Raw genomic sequence first — 16,055 nt, 5'->3', positions numbered from 1 at the left:
TTGTTGATTTACAAGAGCTATTTATGTATTAAAAGTACTTATTCCTGGGGGGCCTGGGTGGTTTAGTCCTTTTAAGTGTTCAACTCTTGATTTTGGCTCAGATTATGATCTCAGGGTCATGAAATTGAGGCCCGTGTCCAGCTTTGCACTGTGGGTAGAGCCTGCTTGGGATTCTCTCTCCCTGTCCCACCGCCTCTCCCCCCCACCACCCCGTGCTCTCGTGTGCTCGTGTGCTCTCGCTTGTTCGCTCTCGCTCTTTCTCAATCAAAAAACAAAAAAAAAGGTACTTCTGTTTTGTTCTTCAGCATTCTTACTTGACAGTTTGTAGTTTCTTCAAGAGTAGTAAAAAATTGGTTGCACCAAGTCAGCACATAAGCTTACCCACCAGTCTAAACAGATTTACATTATGAACATACATAAGATGGAAACATACATAAGAAAATGTTTACTTAAAATGTACACTCTGGAGTTGGATTATAAACATTCTAAATGTTAGAGCCGTAGTGCCCTTTTCTAAGCTGTGTCATCCCATCAGCATCTCCTATAATCTTTATATACCCAGCCACAGTGGCCCCTGGGTCAGTCGCTGTTACACACGAGTTCCTGTCTCCATGTCTTGTTTCCTGCCATGTCCATGTCTTGTTCTTCTGTTTTCTCCTCTGTTGCAGTCATACTCTTATCTAACGCTTTTCTCTAGTTCCACCTCAGTGAATCATTTCCCAGCTCTGCCCTCATTCTGGTCCACCAGCAGAGCATGATCTTTCCCTCTCCTGAACTTCCAGGATGCTTTGAATGTCTTGTATGTTTGTCACATTCCACCTAAGTTGGTTTTTTTTGAGATTTAATTTATTTCTTTGGAGAGAGGGAGGAGGGACAAAAACGGAGGGAGAGGAAAGGGAAAGAACCTCAAGCAGGCTCTTTGCTGAGTGCGGAACCTGATGCAAGGCTTGGTCCTGAGATGATGACCTGAGGTGAAACCAAGAGTCAGACGCTTAACTGATTAAGCCACCCAGGTGCCCCAACACTCCACCTAAAATTTAAATACTTGTAGTATTCTTTCCTGTTTACCTTTGCCTTCACCACATTTAACACAGGATCCTGAATAGAGCAGATATACAGTAATTACTAAATTTAAGAGAATTTTTGTTGACTTTGGTGCTCCACAGTGAATAACTTCTATTCCGATAGACATTTCAAAAACTGTTCTTTCATTCTCTAATGAAATTCTTCTCTTTTTATAATTGATTGTTCCTGATCTTTTTCATTCCTTCTTCCCAGTTTCCTCTTTATACTTTTTCCTGTGCTACATTCCCAGCCCCTCTGCATTTTTCTTCCTGGGCTCAGCCCCATGGTAGAGAGAGTTCATGGATTCCCCCATCTTTATTCTTTCCTTTATTCTTTTAATACTTAAAGCATTAATTAGCATTAAATTAATGCTAAATTTTCTTGCTGTGTAATAGTATTCATGTGGTCCTTGCATTCTAGGAGATCATTTATTTGAGGACAGAGATGTGTAAGTAGATCAATTACCTAATTAAACTGATGGTAGTAGAAAAGCAGCATTAGAAAGTGCACAGACCTCTTAGTGTCAGACCCAGTTTGAATTCCACATCATTATGGAGCAGTGAGAAAATTTCGCACTCTGAGCTTCATTTTTCTTGACTGTAAAATAGGGATAATAATTTCTTCAGAACAGGATTGTTGTACAGTTGAGTAACATGATGTGTGTCTAAGTCCCCTGCAGGTAGCAGGCATCACAGGGTAGCTGCTGAATGTGGTTTGTCATTGTTATGCTGATTCGGGAGCTGTAGGGAGATGGCGCAGGGAAAGTGACATCTGAACCTTCAAAATCTGTTTTCTGTTTCCTATCTGCTGGGCAAGTTCATGGGCATTTCTGAATCAGAATAGTTTGGGAAGTAGGTATCAGAAGCATGCCTGGGCAGTATAGGGTGGGTATTACCATGATTGCAATGAGAGTTTTGGGTTTGGGTTTTTTTTTTTTTTTTAAAGCAGTTCAGCAATCTGTTTATCTGTAGTGCAATTTGATCCTCAAGGGTCAAATGTATATGTTTTTCAGGTAGTTCTCCCAACATTCATTCTTGAAAGAAGATCTCTTTTAGAAATGTATGCAGACTTTTTTGCACATCCGGACCTGTTTGTGAGGTATTTGACTGAATACTGTAGTTTCCAATTTTTAAGATGTTACTCAGTAGCTTTCTGTTGGTACAGGATAGATGGATTCCTGACGAAATTCAATTATCTGAATTTGGCAAACCTTTCTAAAGCACCTAGTGCTTGCCAGAAAAGAAAGTTGCAGTGTCTGCCCTTGAGGAGCTTACTGTCTAGCTTCCAGATTCTGGCTCATAACTTTTAAATATCAGTTTGCAATATTAGATATATGTACAAAGGGGAAGATAAAGTTGGCACCGATTTACAAGGAGGTGAGTCCACATTGCTTTTCAGTGGTAGCAGGAAATTTTTCTTCATAGAGGATGTTATAATCCGTCTTCTCTGATTGTATTCCTTGGCCTGGGAGTGGGGTTGACTGGAGCTAGATACAGATCATTTTGAGGTTTCCCGATGGGTGGGCACATTGACTGACACTGGTGTACAGTTGACCCTCGAACAACATGGGGGTTAAAGGTGCTTACCCCCCACATAATCGAAAATCGGTCTGTACTTTTGACTCCCCAAAAGCTTCACTAATACTAGCCTACTGCTGACCAGAACTCTTGCTGATAACACAAATAGTATTAACAGATTTTTGTATGTTTCATATGTCATACATTGTGTTCTTTTTTTTTTTTTTTAAAGATTTTTATTTATCTATTCATGAGAGAAACAGAGAGGCAGAGACATAGAGGGAGAAGTAGGCTCCCTACACGGAGCCCAGTGCGGGACTTGATCCTGGGACCCCAGGCTCACGACCTGAGCCGAAGGCATACGCTCAACCACTGAGCCACCCAGGCGTCCCTGTATGTTGTATTTTTAGAATAAAGTAAGTTAGAGAAAAGACATTATTAAAATCATAAGGGAAAATACATTTACAGTACTTTACTGTGTTTATTGAAAAAAATCCACATGTAAGAGGACCCGCACAGTTTAAACCCATTCAAGGGTCAACTGTATACATTTCTCAAATTCACCGAGTAGTTTGTTCTGTCACATACATTATACCTCAGTTCTAAAACGTCTCGGTCCTGGGTCCTCTCAGCCTGGCTTAGGGTGGACCACGCTGAGGAGGGCGGCATCAGCTTGTGTCCTGTCAGAAAGCAAGACATTAAATTTTCTCTTTCTCCCTTGCAGCATTAGTGACCAGAAGGATGCCAGAGATCGAATGGTTCAGGTTGTGAAATGGTACCTCTCCGCATTTCATGCAGGAAGGAAAGGATCAGTTGCCAAAAAGCCATACAACCCTATTTTGGGTGAAATCTTTCAGTGTCACTGGACATTGCCAAATGATACTGAAGAGAATGCAGTGAGTTTTGTGCTGATGTTTTTAGTGATCTTAAGTTGCATACTGATTCAAGATTGCATTTTATTTGGGGGTAGATAATGTAAAGGCAGTATCCAAAGATGCTCAGCACCCACAGAACAGGGTTGTTGGGTCGGTCAGCATACTCTAGATATAGTGAACATGGAAGGGGTGGCATGAGATGAGATTCAGAGATCAGGTCATGCAAGGCCTTGTGGCCCATAGTGGTAATTTTGTGGCTTTTTGTTTTAAAAAGATCACTGTAATGATTTTGTGAAAAATGAATTGGAAAGGGGCAAAAATAGAAGCAAGGAGAGACCACTGAGGAAGTTTTGGCATTATTCCAGAAGAGACACAGTTTATTTGAGCTATATTGGGGAGGTAATACTGTTAAAAGAAAGGGGACAATCAGAGATGAGCCCTGCATGTGAGCTTTAGCAATTGATTGATGCCATTTACAAAAAGGAAAAAATATTACATTTGGGGAAGGGAAAATCAAGAACTCTAATTTGAAATATAAAGCATGAGTTGTACGTGTAAATGGAGTTGTCAGGGAGTCAGAATTTTGAGTCTGGAGTTAAAGGGAGAGATCTAGGCTAGAAATGAGGCTTTTAGAGATTTTAGTGTGTTTAGATGACATTTAAAGCACTGGAATTGGGTGAACTTACCTAGTAAGAGAGAGAAGAGCAGACCTGAGTCCTCAGGGCCCCAACATTTAGTAGCTGATTTGAGGAAATCTGCGGAGCCCTAGCCCACAGTCCCTGGCTCAGGATAGCCTCTGAGCAAACCATCCAGTCCTCTCTCCCTTTCTGTGGGATTCGTCACGTGTGTCCTTACTGAGGACAGAGGCAGTGCTGTGTGTCGTCCTTGCTTACTTGGCTGACATTGCTAAGTGCCTGCTGTCTGCGCACACCTGGCCGAGTCAGGCACCTCCTGCTTGCCTTCAGGGATGTCGTAAGGAGGTCTGGTCGGGGGACACCGATACAAAGCTGTAATTCCAGCAGTGACATTAAGTGCCATAATGACATTATGTGTAAGGTGCTGGGATGTGTGGAGGAGAGAACAGTTAAGCACTGGGGAGGTGGACTCCAGTTGTTAGACTATCCACAGTGTCCCTTGTTTATCCGTATCAAAAGAAAATGTTATGTTTGCTTACAGGAGCTAGTTTCCGAAGGGCCAGTTCCCTGGGTTTCCAAAAACTGCGTGACATTCGTGGCTGAGCAGGTTTCCCATCATCCACCCAGTAAGTCACCGAGCTCCTCTGCACCGTCCACTCTCAAACTGTTCTGTCTAAAGGGGGTCATTAAAAGCTCCATATAGCTGGGGCACCTGGGTGGCTCCGTCAGAGAACGTGCAACTCTTGAACTCAGGGCTGGGTGTGGAGCCTACTTAAAAAAATAATTTTAAAAAAAGCTCCACGATTGAGGTCACTTTAGTTGGTTTTGTGGCTGTCTGTATTTTTCTAGCCTTATGAAGATTGGCTCCTCCTATCTGTTCCTTGTGTAGGTACCGAAGGTTCTCTTCACTGATTAACTGCGTGTAAAAAGCAGAGATGTGGGAAACGAACTTGTTATCCTTCTACGGTCATCTTACACATAACGAGCTGTGCTCTAGAGACCTCAGCCATTTTGAGAGTTTATATAAATTAGAACAGTATGTTCCTGACATAGTGGGCAAAGTGTATATCCCTAATGTCTCCATTGCTCAACGGTGTTAAGACTGGAAATACTGGGTGGGCCCAGGTTGGGGCTAGGGCAGCAAGGACATGTGTGCTGACCAGAAGATTTCTAAGTCTCCAGGATTGCTACAGCCTCATGGTTCAGGGAGGTTCCTGCCCATATGGCCCTAAATGGTGCTTGCATTGGGATAAACAGGGTATAAAAGGCAGTTAGGTACCCCCTGGCCTCTTTCGATGCTATTCTTTGAGGGACATAAGGATTTTCCCCCTGAAGCCTGTTTTTTCTCCAGATGGAGTGGGAGAGGTGACTGTAGCTATGTAGTGTATTAAAAACAATTTTTGTTCAGTTTCAGCCTTTTATGCTGAGTGCTTTAACAAGAAGATACAATTCAATGCGCATATCTGGACCAAATCAAAATTCCTTGGCATGTCAATTGGGGTGCACAACATAGGGCAGGGTAAGTCTCTGCGCATGGGGTGTACCGGAGTATTAATAGAATTTTATTCTAATATGTGCTGGCCCCTAGCCTAGTGAGGGGAAATGGCACCAAGAAGGCCAGACTGGATGTCATTGTTGCATAAAAAGCATGTATTTTGGGGAGGAGAGCAGGCATGGAGGGTGCAAGATTGTTTTTTCCTAAATTGAATGGAGTGTCCATCAACCAGACAATAAAGCCTTACGGCCACTTGACACCACTCCTCACACTCTCTATCCTTCTCCCCACAGGCTGTGTCTCGTGTCTAGATTATGACGAACATTATATTCTCACGTTCCCCAACGGGTACGGAAGGCAAGTAGAGCTGACTCCATTTCCTCCCCTCAGCTGGCAGCAGACCCTGCTGTTCCAAAGCTGTACTTCTCCTCTCATCCTCTGAACTGTCAGCCTTACCTGTGCTTTTGATTTTGCAGGTCCATCCTCACAGTGCCCTGGGTGGAGCTGGGCGGAGAATGCAATATCAGTTGTTCCAAAACTGGCTATAGTGCAAATATCGTCTTCCACACTAAACCTTTCTATGGGGGCAAGAAGCACAGAATTACTGCTGAGATTTTGTAGGTATTTTGTTTTTCTGCTTTGGTGCTCTTCTGCTTCCCTGAAATACTTTTTGTCTTGAACTATAACTTTTATTAGGAATTGACTATTTTAATGGTTTTGCCTTTGTAAACTTCTTTCACAACCTATATTTATGTCTGTTCCTAAAACCTCGTATCAGAAAGAGACCTCAAATCTGGGTTCAGTACAATCAGAGGTCATTCATTGATGGGATTTCCTTCCAAGGAACCCAAGAGGAGTCTTCCCAGATTGCCAAGTTATGCAGATCCTAGATTCTGGACTCCGTACTGCCGATTGGACCACAGGGCTAGTGTGTGCAGTGGACACTGTGATTCCCAGTGCAGTGTCTCCCGCATCCTCACAGTCCCTTTATCTGGCCTTTGCTGGGGAAAAAGAGTAACCATCACATCTCGGCTTGGTTCCGGCTAGGGTCAAATGAATACAGCTGTACTGTCTGGGTCACAAGTCAGTTGGGTGGATTCAGAATCTGGCTGGAAGAGGAGAATCTGCAGAACTTTGTCTTCCCTGCGAGGCCTTACTGGGACCAGTGTTGCAGATGGAAGATAAATGACTGTGGTTAACCAGTTTTCCAGGGAAATAACTGGGACGACATAATTAGCATCCAAAAATATCTTGAACAGGAAGGACCATGAACACATGATGAAGTTTACTAAACTTCAGTCAGAGAAAACGGGCAGAGCTCAGAGAGCAGCCGAGCCACCACTGGAATGCACGTGCACCCCCAAACAGTCAGGTGCTGGAGACCAGCAGGTCCAGGGCAGGCGGGCGGGCCTGCTTCTCAGGGTCTGTGGAGGTCACCGGCACCCACGGGAACCGCTGGCTCCGCAGCATTTCCCTCCATCGTAGTGATAGAGTAGGAAGACTGCCCTCAAAACAGGGAGCAGAGAGAGCCCAGCCCTCCGAAGGGGCTGGAGCACAGGGTGAATCGCGGAGCTGTGTGGCTCTCAGAGTCGGTCTCCCGACTCCCTTACACTTAAAAATTAAGAACCCCAAAGAGCTTTTGTCTTATGTCAAATAATATCCATTGATATTTCGCATATTAGAAATTATTTTAAAATATTTATAAATAGGGGTGCCTGGGTGGCTCAGTGGGTTAAGCATCCGGCTCTTGATTTGGGCTCCTGTCATGATCTCAGCGTCGTGGGATTGAGCCCCACGTCAGGCTCCGAGCTCAGGGCAGAGTCTGCTTGAGTTGTCTTCTCCCTCTGCCCTGGCTTGTGCACAGGAGTGTCCTCTCTCTCAAATCTTTAAAATATTTATAAATACATTTACAAAGGACAGCAATAGCATTTTTTATGAAAAACCTTTTCCAAAACTCTTCTTTAAAACATTTGTGAGAGGAGAGGCATTGTTCATTTTTTGAATTTTGTAAATCTCTGATACCCTTACTGGAAGTTTGCGGGTGTCCCGGCCCCTGGGAAACACTGTATACTTGTGGGAAAATGAGGGTGCAAAGGGCAAGTTGACATCTTAATATGATGAAAATAGTTTTGACCTAAGAGTGTCTTGGGGAGCCCCCAGGTCCCCACCACCCTGAGAAGCGCTGCGCAAAGGCTTTCTAAATGTGGGATTCTACTGTTGTTCTTCCCCTTTGTCCCCCCTTCCAAAGCCCCCAAATCAGAAGAAACTCGTTTCAGTCCAGGAATGGCAGCTTGCACCCTTCTCCCCTGGGCATTTGCCTTTCTGAGCCTTTTAGAGCCACTTCTGTGTTCCTGCCAAACCCTTCCTAACCTGTCCTTTGTTGTGATGTTTCACTTCCCAAATTCCACACCTGCCACGCATCCCAGTCCTGTCCTCTAGAGGCCTGTTGGGTTTTTTGAGGAAAGGATCCTTCCTTGGAAAGAGGTCAATTTGACCGTTGGACCTCTGGACCCTTCCTTGGGATGGAAAGCCTGCCGTCCCGTGTTACATCCTTAAGTGAGACCTCCTGTGACCTTCATTTCAGCCCTTTCGCCCTTGCTCTCCATTGCTCACACACACACCCCATGGCACTTAGCACCCACAGTCTGAGGCGGTCTCCACATGAGGCTGTGAACAGCCTCAGGGCAGGCACGGTCTCCGCGTTTGTGGCCCCAGTACGCCCAGCGCAGGGCTCTCTTGCTCATCTGTACCCACTGCTCGTGGGACCTGGAGTCCAGTAGCGTCTTGTTTAGGGGCCTCATTCTTCCAGTTGGCTCGGAAATCCAGTTCTACGGGGCTGCTTTTATCGGAGACTTCACAGCCACTCCTCTGTGTCCTGCCCTGGGGGGGAGGGGTGCACTGACCAGATTCTTGGGAGAGCTTTCAATTTAGGACTAACAGAAATGTTTCCTTTTCTATCTAGTTCTCCAAATGACAAGAAGTCTTTTTGCTCGGTTGAAGGGGAATGGAATGGTGTAATGTATGCAAAATATGCAACAGGGGTAAGAACCTGTATTTCACTCTTACTTGAGGTGACGTTGAAGTGTAGCCTTCCTTCATCCGGAAATGGAAACACCAAGGCCAGATCTAGTGCCATCTCTTCAGGGAAATCCTTTTTCCTCCCCAGCAGTACAGTGAGATTTCTTTTCCCCCTCTCAAAACACTCAGTGTATGTTTAAAAAAAAAAAAAACAAAAAACAAAATACAAAAAAAAACCCTTGACATATATAGTAAACACCCAGTAAATGATGGCTAGATCATTACACTGGATGCTAGGTTTATAAAATTAAGTGCTAAACTAATTTGTCTGTGTTTGTATACACAGCTTGACTTTTTATGAGAAAGGTCTTTCCTGCCTGGCACCACGGGGACAGAAGCGAGTAAGCTAGTCCTTGACCTCCAGGAAGTCGCCAGCAGTACTAAAGTAGAAGGAAGGTGGCCTGGGGTTGACAGGAGCAATGAACTGGATTCTGGACTTGGAGACACTCAGCCTGAAAAGTGCTTCAGCGTTTAACATTAGAATCAGTTGTTTATGGGCCCGAGTTTTCTAAGAGATTAGCACTGAGCACGTAGCACAACCGCGCCGTCTGGGCTGAGGGGCGTGGGAAGCCGCGGCCCGCCTGCCAGTCGGGGTGGGATTTGGTTAGTAGGTCTGTTACAGGCTTCTGGAAAAAGGACTCTTCGTCCCAGAACAGGTGGGACAATACAACATCTACCTTCATTTTGTTTCCTAGGAAAATGCAGTTTTTATAGATACCAAGAAGTTGCCTATAATTAAGAAGAAAGTGAGGAAGTTGGAAGATCAGAACGAGTATGAATCCCGCTGGTAAGCGTGCTTCTGGGGCCGTGGCAGGCGGGGCCTCGAGGCCCGGGGCCTAGGGCTTAAGCCAGCCTGGTCGCCTGCTGCCCTAAACTGGGAACCGCCTGAGTTGGCGTGAGCGCCCCGGAGACGAACCCGTACGTGTCTGACGCTGGGGAGAGTAAGCATCCGCTGTGTTCTGGCCTGTCAGCAGCCTGTGGGGCCCAGTCGAGGTGTCTGCCCTCAGGTCGTACCCGGCGTGTTTCCGCACAGATCTCTGAAGGGACTTTGAAAACACTAGCCACAGTGTCAGGCTTTCAAAACGCCTCTTACTATCATCAAATAGTTTGAAACCATTGGAAAATTAGACACCAGCAGAATTTCTTCCTCTCCCATTTGCACGGTAGAATCCGGGTCTCTTGGTGACATGAGCATCACCCCCGAAGCTCTTGGTTTAGCGTATTAGGGCGTTTCTAAGTGAAGGAACGGGCTCTCGCACACCAGTACCGCACTGCTGTGTCGGACCCGTTAACAGCCTGCGTAGCTGGACTGCCCCATGGTGCTCAGCCTTCTCCGCGGGGCTACGCGTGCCCGCTTCCTGGCCCCGGTTCCTGCCCTTGCGAGGCGACGCCACACTTCCCCGGTTACCAGCTTCCGGGCCTTGGGAAGCAGCCACATCGCTTAGCCCAGTCTCTACAGTTCACCTCTTGACTCTTACTCTGTTCAGACTGTGTCTCCAAGATTTCATTGTTCAAGGGAGTTTTTTCTGAAATGGAACTTTTCTCCCCTGATCTTACTTACCCTTTTGGTTTTTAACAAAGGAAACCCAAGCCCGGGAGAGGTGAGCCACTAACCCCAGTGCTGCCTTGCTAGCCTTGGTGGAGCCCCAGACAGACCTCAGGGTCGGTTTTGCTCTCCTCTGTATCGCATATCTAGCTTTCTGCCCATCCTTCTCTTCCTTCGACACTAGCAGTGGAATCCTCCGAGCCCATTTCTCTGCTTATGCCAGTGCCTTGGTACCACTTCCAGTTCGTCCCTGAACTGTACTTAAACCCGGTTGGCTTACACTTTGACGATGCTGTACTCAGCGGGTGCTGCACGGTCATTCTCAGGTTTGCTAACTCCTCTCCATTTAGTACTTAGCACTTTGACTTCTTTTCTTTAGCCTTTGGAAGGATGTCACTTTCAACTTAAAAATCAGAGACATTGATGCAGCAACCGAAGCCAAGCATAGACTTGAAGAAAAACAAAGAGCAGAAGCCCGGGAAAGGAAAGAGAAGGAAATTCAATGGGAGACTAGGGTAAGCTTGTTTGGGGAGCCTGCCCCGGCCCTGAGCCTCGCGCCCCCGTGCCCTGAGCTGTACTTCCGCGTCCTTGTCACTGACTGCAGAAGTACCGTACGTACCCCTTGTAAATAAGCCTGCTGATTGCCACGATGAGCCCTGGTCCCTGCCGGAAACTCGTTTTAGTGTAAGGAGGGGAGAAGAACTAAGATGATTTAAAAAACTATTATTTATAGACGTACAATGCAAATGAGTAACGGAGTTCTCCCCCTTTCTTTTACAGTTATTTCATGAAGATGGAGAATGTTGGGTTTACGATGAACCATTACTGAAACGTCTTGGTGCTGCAAAGCATTAGGCTGGGAAATGCAACGTTTACACCTGATGACCAGGGCAATAGGCATAATTAAGCAACAATCTTCCTTTGGGAGAATCTGTTCACTCCCTTCTTATTGCAGTGGTTCCTATCTCAGGGATACTGGACTTTCTGATGCAGATGAACAATTAAAACGAGAAAAGCTTCCCTCTTTTCCTTTTCTGTGGCAGTTACAATTTTGAATTCAGTCCTGAGAAAAACTTCAGGTTTTGAAAGCAAGAGGTCTGCTTTTTTCCCCAAACCCCATGCTCTGAAGAGCATTTATAAATCCCAGTCTTAAACCTTGCACACCTAGTATGGCTGTTAAGATATACACCTATTTCTTAGATCATATCAGCTTGGGTTCTACACACACACATATACATATATATACATATATACCTGATGGCAGATTTTTCACAAATACTCCTACACACACACATATACATATATATACATATATACCTGATGGCAGATTTTTCACAAATACTCCATCTACTGTAAATATTGGTTCCTCTGAGTTTTAGAAACTTAGTGCAATGTATTAAAATCAAGTGTTAGGAAATTTCTTGGCCTCACCTATAACAACTTTTGTTTTGGAATTGGACTATTAAATTGTATCTAACTCTGGACTAACTATATTTAACTATACTCAGTGCTTCTTAAGGCTTCATAAAGTAATTTTTTCAAATTTTTTTAAATGTGTTTCTTTTATTTGGCAGCCTTGAATCCAAGAGCTAAGTAGCTTTACACAAGGACTCTCCTGAAGCAGTGGAGGGTCCATCCTTCTTCTCAGCCCTCCCATGTACTCTGTGCTCGGTGTTTAGCTCCCACCAGGCTATTCTCCAGAGTCCCTTGAACTCTCATACAGCACACATAGGGCTCCCAATATTTATCCAAAAATATTTTATTGCCTTAGTTTAGGAAGAGGGTTTTAGATTCCCACCCCACAAACAAAAAAGAATGCTACAGTAGCAAATGGCTCGTTCTGAAGAAGGGCATTACAGAACTGTCTTTATTTAAAAATACATTAAAAAAAAAAAAAAAAACCACCACCACGTATTAGCACCTAGCACTTAGGCACTAAGACCTGGGTTACACAGGGCCTCTCAGAGTTCCCCTACAGAACGGGGTCCTCCAGCTGAGAACTAGGACAGGCCAGGGCTTCTCTAACTGCTCCAGCAAGCTTTCTGGTCGCACTTGGCACAGCTGCTGCTCTCTGCCAGCTCCTAGGGTAACCCGTGGTTTCTGATTCACAACGTGGGGGGTAGGAGTGTAAATAAAGTTCTATGACGGCAGTGCAAAAATTCAGTGGCACTAGTAGTAGTGTAACTTCATAAGATACCAACACATTTTTAAATACACAATGCTTCAGGCCAACGAGACTGCAGTTTATTTGACTATTTTGTGGTAGGGGAGCAGGCTAAGTGTCGATGTGAAAGCCCTGATGTCGGTAATGGGAATGGTGGAGCCCACCAGCAAGGGGGAAGTCGGCAGGTAGGTTAGCTGCATCACTTCACAAGAGTGGGACTCCTCACCCGAAGGGGAGCCGTCCTCTTCTGGCTCATACTTCCCAAATCCAACGACCTGAAAGAAGCCAAAGACTTGAGAACTAGGCTCACCAGATGCGGGCAAAAACCGGTCAGAACATCTAGTACCAGCCCAAGCTCGGGGAAGGTTGCGGGGCTAACCTGATGGCTTAGAGCCAGCGTGGCAACCATACTCACGTGAACGCTGAGCATTTTACTTCCTGGTCCTCTGTGAGCCTTGAACCAGCTGACGAGGTCAGATTTTGAGAATGACTTCAGTGCTTCAATCTTACAGGGGAGAGGGAAGATAGGAAAGAAAGCTATAAAAGACAAGTGATACATTTTCTGGAAAGGTCTTACTAAACTCCCACACCCCCTAGGTTTGGTTCTGCTCAGCACCTGAGCATATCCTTTATACCTTCTAGAGAAGGATGAAAACGAGACTGTGTGACACCCTCGTGTCTCACAGCAATAGTGGTTAGCCCTGGCAAACGGTAGCGACGCCCTCGTTACAGCGGAGGAGCGCACAGCCGAAATCCACCATCACGTGTGCCGCCTCTGGGGGGCGTGCTAACTGTACACTCTGCCTTGAGAGGATACGGGGGCAGGGGCGGTGGAAACACAGGAAGAGAACTTGGTTGTCCCACAAGGAAAACTGGAGCGCTTACGAGCTGAAACCTCTTGTTAAATGGCCTTTCTGCCTCAGTGTCCTTTTCTACTCCACCATGGAGGGTTACACTGTCAAAGCGCCCTACACTGCAGGTCCCAAAGCTCTTTTGTGGGTTTTATTACTTTGGGCTAGAAGTTGTCAAAGACCTACACCCAGAATCAATAAACCTGGAGATAAATTCCATAAAGACCAGAAGAGCAGAACCTGTTTTTCCCTCCACAAATTTGGTAGGGAGCCTCAATAAAAATATAAAACAAGTATATTACACAAAAAATACCCATACAAAACTGGGCATCGCTTGGCTGCCTATGGTGCTAGACAACCCATCTGGAAATTCAAGATTTGATGAAGCAAACCTAGATGGTCTGCAATAAGCAAACCTAGGTGAGCACCCCGGGTTTCTCTTCCACACAATATTGATTTGCTTGGCAGTGTGACTCTTAGAAAATCAGGAGTTCTGGTCAGGACTTCCTACTACCTCATGGGCAAGGCGGTCAAAGAGATACTGCTGTGTCACCACTTCGTTCCAGTTCCTGTCCACCTCCTCCCCAAGGTGGGTATCCTCACATTCCTTCAGCTTGATGAGAGCTGTGACCTGTTCCATCAAAAAGAGAGACCTTCAGGTACAGCATCACCCCAGTCGTCCCAGAACACTTGGTCCTGTTCAGTCTGGTTTGTGACAGACCTGCCAGCGTGACGGGGAGGGACGAAGCTAGGAGACACGGTCCAGTCAGGTGGGGCTACAAATCTCAAGAGCCAGCCAAAGGAACAAAAGACCAGACCAGCACACGCACCTGGGTGTTGAAGGCATCCTCAGTGAGGTTCTCTATCTTCTCCTCAAAGCTTGAAAGAAACTCTTCTATCTTCTTATCAACAATTTCAGAACTGAAAACACGTTCAATGACAAGTCAGCAGAAACCTGGCCTCAAGCAGAACGCAAAGGAGAAAAAGGGCTGCGGCATGTTTCTAGGAAAGAGACTGGGGTATTTTCTTCCCCGGCCTCAGCCCTCTTCCTCTAAGCTGAGTGAGAGACAGAACAGCAAAGGACCCAGCCCCTCAGCACTGAAGCAGTGACCAGCCAAGCCTGACCGCCCCAGAGCGCGACCCAGCGAGGCTCCTCCCCTGCCTGGTTCTAGCCTAGGTGCCGAGTCAGGCACCTGTGCTTTGCTTGTGCTCGGGCTCGCCTGGAGAGAGGAAACACTGACAAGCCCTGCAGCCCCTGGAACCATCACTGATCCACCACTGATCTGTCCCGCATCAGGCCACCTACGACCCACCCTCTGTCCCCACCCTCCACAGCTGTGACTAAGTGAAGCAAACCCTACTAGATCAGAGTTCCTGAGGTTTATTTATTTATTTTTAAAGATTTATTATTTATTTATGATAGAGAGAGAGGCAGAGACACAGGAGGAGGGAGAAGCAGGCTCCATGCAGGGAGCCCGATGTGGGACTCAATCCTAGGACTCCAGGATTGCGCCCTGGACCAAAGGCAGGCGCTAAACCGCTGAGCCACCCAGGGATCCCAGTTCCTGAGGTTTAAAGGATGTGCCAATAACCCCCTCTCCAGGCCAAGAATAATAATAGCTGGGCCCATCTACTCACTTGTATTTAGTTGCCTGAGTCCCCACGGTGACAGAGAATCCTAGGATCCCAGATGTGTTCCTACATGTAGGGTAAACATGGTACCTACAGCCAGAATGAAGAATTCTATGAATGCAGGCAGTTCCCAGAGCCCTGTCCTCAGAAGCTAGGGATGAGTGGGAAGGGTTTCTATACATCCTGACTGGACCTGACTCCTGAAAGAAAATCTGCAAATGTGTATGCATCTACTTCATTTTCGGGTTAGGGTGTCCACCCCTCTCCTGAACTGAGGACTACACACTAACTTTTTTCCTTGTCAATCTTTGAAACTTGACCAAACAAAACCTGATCATAGATGGTTCAAGATGCAAATTCTAGAAGTTCTGACCAGTCGGTATGACTCTAAAGCATGGAAGGACCAGTGAGCTCTGAGAGGCTGCTCAGTCAGGGTATCTGGTAAACCTCAGCCTGCAAAGTTAGCCCCAGACCTTCATGTGAGCTCGGTGCTCTCGCCAGCAGACTTACCCAAGGGTCTGCTTGGTTCGAAGGAAGTCAAAACAAGGCTCTTCCATGTGCATCTGTAATTCAACATACTACCCATCAGCCCAACTCCTCCCAGCAGAGAAAAGCTCCACTTCTAACTCCCAAGTGTTCCACGTCACCCCGAAGTCCAGCCTCCCTACTGCCTTCTTCCTAAATCGCCCAAGCCCCCTGTCCATGCTCATATCAGAGGAGAATACGAAAATAACCATCTCACCAACAAACAGGCCTCTGACCCCTCCCGAGTCCCTAGCTCCCGGGCAGAAAGGCCCGTCCTCCGAGTGGGTCAAGGGCTTCTGAACACCTCAACTCTCCTTTATTACAACTTACCACGAGCAGCTCCATGAGAGTGTATTCTTTCAGACTCCTGGTACCTGACTGAAAGGAGAGGTTGGTCAGACCAACTGACAATCCAATGGCTTATGGGACTTTTGAAGAATCCAGCTATTCTTGGCAACCACTTTACTCAGGTATCCATCCCATTCTTCTCTTGCCCCAAGAGAAGTGATCACACCCTCTGCTGCCATATTCTCAACAATTTTGTTTATACATGTGCCTTCCCACTAGACTAGTTGGCCTGTGAGGACAGAAATCATGCCCGATTATCTGCATGAGGTGACTCCAGTAATACCCAACCTGCCAGCTCCTGCCCAAAGAACCCAAAGGACCAAA

At 46.1% G+C, this 16,055-nt stretch overlaps 2 protein-coding genes across 13 annotated transcripts in view; one reads left to right on the top strand and one right to left on the bottom strand.

The window, feature by feature from the left end:
- The window catches only part of OSBPL9 (oxysterol binding protein like 9), a 160,770-nt gene extending 149,012 nt beyond the window's left edge, over positions 1-11,758 (top strand). For all 9 annotated transcript variants that reach the window (XM_025420091.3, XM_025420090.3, XM_025420088.3 and 6 more), the window contains 10 exons: positions 2,078-2,163; positions 3,307-3,478; positions 4,634-4,718; positions 5,501-5,611; positions 5,881-5,944; positions 6,064-6,204; positions 8,550-8,628; positions 9,361-9,452; positions 10,591-10,726; positions 10,992-11,758. In XM_025420091.3, coding sequence (XP_025275876.1) covers positions 2,078-2,163; positions 3,307-3,478; positions 4,634-4,718; positions 5,501-5,611; positions 5,881-5,944; positions 6,064-6,204; positions 8,550-8,628; positions 9,361-9,452; positions 10,591-10,726; positions 10,992-11,066 — 1,041 coding nt within the window. In that variant the 3' untranslated portion in view covers positions 11,067-11,758. The remainder of the gene's footprint in view (positions 1-2,077; positions 2,164-3,306; positions 3,479-4,633; positions 4,719-5,500; positions 5,612-5,880; positions 5,945-6,063; positions 6,205-8,549; positions 8,629-9,360; positions 9,453-10,590; positions 10,727-10,991) is intronic.
- Positions 11,759-12,433: 675 nt separating this feature from the next.
- NRDC (nardilysin convertase) overlaps positions 12,434-16,055 on the bottom strand; it is a 90,614-nt gene continuing 86,992 nt past the window's right edge. For 3 of the 4 annotated variants that reach the window (XM_025420084.3, XM_049094291.1, XM_049094290.1), the window contains 7 exons: positions 15,714-15,761; positions 15,369-15,421; positions 14,865-14,948; positions 14,057-14,147; positions 13,741-13,857; positions 12,791-12,880; positions 12,434-12,650 (listed from right to left, as the gene is read on the bottom strand). In XM_025420084.3, coding sequence (XP_025275869.1) covers positions 12,456-12,650; positions 12,791-12,880; positions 13,741-13,857; positions 14,057-14,147; positions 14,865-14,948; positions 15,369-15,421; positions 15,714-15,761 — 678 coding nt within the window. In that variant the 3' untranslated portion in view covers positions 12,434-12,455. Of the gene's footprint in view, positions 12,651-12,790; positions 12,881-13,740; positions 13,858-14,056; positions 14,182-14,864; positions 14,949-15,368; positions 15,422-15,713; positions 15,762-16,055 lie in introns of those variants that run through there. The other variant, XM_049094292.1, reaches the window with a different exon arrangement.

Source organism: Canis lupus, chromosome 15, assembly GCF_003254725.2.
Source record: "Canis lupus dingo isolate Sandy chromosome 15, ASM325472v2, whole genome shotgun sequence".
NCBI lineage: Eukaryota > Metazoa > Chordata > Mammalia > Carnivora > Canidae > Canis > Canis lupus.
This window is presented reverse-complemented; position numbering and strand designations above follow the sequence as displayed.